Genomic DNA, 3,368 nt, shown 5'->3' on the forward strand with positions numbered 1-3,368 from the left:
ATTACTGTGATCTTCTGGTAGAGAGTAATTAAATGTTTGGGATCAGTGACATCATGCCCTTGAAAGAGAAGTTTCTTTTGCTGAGACATGGGAAAGATGGTCCTGGAATTTTCTAGAGGAGGTGTGATAGAGACAAACCCATACATTGGCCCTTCCAGGCCAGCATATCAGGATTCAGATACATCCTCTTCTAACTCAACCCAGACCTTGTCAGGATAACTTGGTGAAACTTCTCTGAGCCTCCGTGAGCCCACCTGCTCCATGGAGACGAGGGACTGGACCAGAAAACCTCAGTGTGACTGACATGGACCCCTGAAGTGCTTGGCCAAACAGAGCAGTGTCTGTGGCTTTGACTTTTCTTTTGGGAGGGAGGAGTCCCAGGTTTAATTAGAATTTTAAGTGGGACCCAGTCCTTCAAAAATGAAAAAATAAAACAAAGGCACTAGAATGAAAGAAACAGAAGCTTAGACTCACAGAGAGACCATCTTGAGGGGTGTTTCTGTGCTTTAGCGTTATCATAGGGAAATCTAAAAGCAGGTCATGTCCATCTCTGGCGTTGAACCCTCCCCTTGCTTCCCACAGTCCTCAGGACAACATCCCGTCTCCTCAAAGTGAAGGTTGTGCCAGAGGGTGGACCAGTACGACTGTATGTCGTTCCCGTTCATTCGTTTGCTCACTACATGTGGAGCCTGGCTTTGTTGTCTGCGACACGGATTAAAATGGTAATCCAACAGAATATGCTCCTCTAGTTTAAGAGATGGGGTTTTGCTATATCATGCCCAGGCTGGGTTACTGAATTGTTAACAGTCAAATAAGACAAATGCCCCAATACAAAGGACTGATGTCATCATTCCCCTGTTAAGGTGTGGGAGAGAAATGTTTGCAGCCCTGGGCCCTCCATGTTCTGCTCCCCCCCAGGACCTCTCTGTCCTCATCTTCTGCTCGTGTCCTCGCTCGCTCTGCTCCAGCCTCACAGGCCTCTTTCCTTTCCTGGGACGAAGGTGGCTCCTGCCTCAGGGCTTCCACATGGGCTGTCTGTCTAGAACTCTCTGGCCCTCCCCTGCAGGTGGAAACATCCTTCCTTCCCCAGGTCATTGTTCTGACATCCCCTTGTCAGTGGAGGCTTCTCCCACTTGCCCCCATTTAAGATTCCAGCCCCATCCTCACCCCCTCCACTGGTCCATATTGCCTGTTCCGCATGTTTCTTTTCGTTCCTTCGCCGTTCACTGTCTGGACACTGGTGGCAACACGTTCCCAAGGGGACAAGAGCACAGGGAGGTGTGCTGGGCCTGTCCCTCTGAGCAGAGCTCACCTGTGGCTCCACATTGGGGTGCTGAGGCATTGCAGATACAGCTCTTGTGCCCCCTTCGCAGAGATTCCCATTCACAGAGTCTAGTTGGGACCCTCCTTCAGTAATATTTGCAGTGCCCCAAGTGACTCCATTCTGTGTCCAGCGTTGAGTGTCAAGGCTGAATTTCTTTTATTTCTATGGGCTGAGATGAGCCTGTGATCCATGCAGGGGTGAGGGCGCTGTGCTCTGCATCGGGTTTGGTCAGGGCCATAGCTGTGCCCTGGGGGGAGCTCAGCCCAGGCCAGCCCCCCACCGCTGCAGCGTGTGAGTGGCTTCACCACAAGGGGAGCGAGTTCTGCACAAAGGTGACGAAGACTCACTTGTTGGGCTTCGTGTAGGGGTGTTTCATCCTCGCATCCCCCCTGGTGCAGTGGGTAGCAGAGGACCGTCTTTCTGGAGGGTGAGATCTTCCTTTGTGTGTGCTGTAGCACAGGAAGGGGGTGTGTGGTTTCTAAGCTTTAAACCTCCTATTTTTGACCTTCAGGATTGACTTCTAAAGACTCATGTCGGGTGAGGAAGAAGCCTGGACGCGGGGGAGGAGGAAAGAAAAGGAGTCAGGAATGGCTCTTACTCAGGTAAGGTGAGATTCTCAGTGGCTGGTTCTGAGTCTCCCTCCTTTCTGACATGCGGGCACTGGAGTTGCTAATCTTCTCTGACTGTGCAGCGTCCTGCCTGCTGTGTTTGCTGCTCACACTCACCCCTGCCTTAGTCCCTCTCATCTCCACTGAGATTCAATCTCGCTGTGACCCGGTGACATGACCCTGTGAAGAGGCTCCTTTGGACACGGTCCTGGGAAGGGCTTCACACCCAGACGTGGGCTGGAGATGGGCGTGGCCCTGTGGTGTCAGTGCTGTTGGGCAGCCGGGACTGTTGAGGGCCCATGTCCGGATGCACTGTCCGCTGTCTGTAGAGGAAGATGAGAGAACCTGCCCATAAGTCATGCATTAATGTGCACAGACACCTGCTAAATGCTCTACAAAGGGAATAATCAGGAGAAATCTTTTCCGACTCATTTTCATTACCTTTGTAGCTAAATCAGTGAGTCACTGACTCAAAGCCTTAATGACAGAGTGGGGTGGAAAGTTTAGACACAGACATCAGTGACAGAGGATTCTTTCATTCCATCATCTGTTTTTGCTATAACATAAATATCAAAGAGCAGGAGCTTCATTAAACCACTCTCAGACAGTCCACAGCACAGATGGTGTGGTCTTCCTGCAGGGCCTCCTGGGCAACAGGTGTTTTAGCTAAGAACGGTTATAATTTTGGGACCTGGGAGCAGCACTTCTTTGCCATTAGAGAAGATGGAACTATATTTTTGTTTTACCAATTATTATTAAATATTCCATTTTATTGGAAACATCACACGACATATATTTATGTTATAGTAAAACTCCAAACAAACTTGCTTAGCTTAGGGGCTAAGGCATAGAGCACCCCCTGTCCTGTCTGGCCTTCGACCCTCCCTCCCGTGTTAGTGGGGAATCCCTGTTGTCAGTTTCGTGGTGAGAGCACAAGTCCTGTAGAAACGTCTACTTCATTATGACATTAGAAAGTAAAGTTCTTCAGTGAATGCATTGTTTTGACATTTTAACCTGCAAGCTTCAAAAATGTGTATGTTTTTGTTAAGAAACATTTACGGCTAGCTTGCTCTAGAATTCTACTTCCTTGTTGGAGCATTCTGCTAGTGAAGACAGGTGGATGTTTTAGCTTTCGCAGTGTTAACAAAGAATGCCACAGTGGCTGCCTCTGAGCAAGTCACCTTCCCTGTAGCTGTCAGAGGATTCCTCCAGATTGGGCGTTTGAAAGAGTGATTGCTTCTAGGATGGTGCCTTTCCTACCTTGCTAAATCTGGCAACATTCCATCTCCACCTCAGCTGCAAAGGTACCCTCTCCCACCAACGACACAAGAGACTTCCCCATCATTAAACAAAACTTGCTACTGTGTTCTTTTTACAAGTTCTAAATCTGGGCAAAAAGGCAATCCCTTTCGTCCCCTACATTTTCTGATTCCTCA

At 49.0% G+C, this 3,368-nt stretch overlaps 1 protein-coding gene across 1 annotated transcript in view; it reads left to right on the forward strand.

The window, feature by feature from the left end:
- Nucleotides 1-1,910: 1,910 nt before the first annotated feature.
- Nucleotides 1,911-3,368, forward strand: part of LOC105809560 (zinc finger protein 665-like) — a 15,929-nt gene continuing 14,471 nt past the window's right edge. The window contains exon 1 of the mRNA XM_012643396.1: nt 1,911-1,926. Within this exon, the coding sequence (XP_012498850.1) occupies nt 1,912-1,926 (15 nt within the window). The 5' untranslated portion in view covers nt 1,911. The remainder of the gene's footprint in view (nt 1,927-3,368) is intronic.

Source organism: Propithecus coquereli, unplaced genomic scaffold (assembly GCF_000956105.1).
Source record: "Propithecus coquereli isolate 6110/MARCELLA unplaced genomic scaffold, Pcoq_1.0 Scaffold196, whole genome shotgun sequence".
NCBI lineage: Eukaryota > Metazoa > Chordata > Mammalia > Primates > Indriidae > Propithecus > Propithecus coquereli.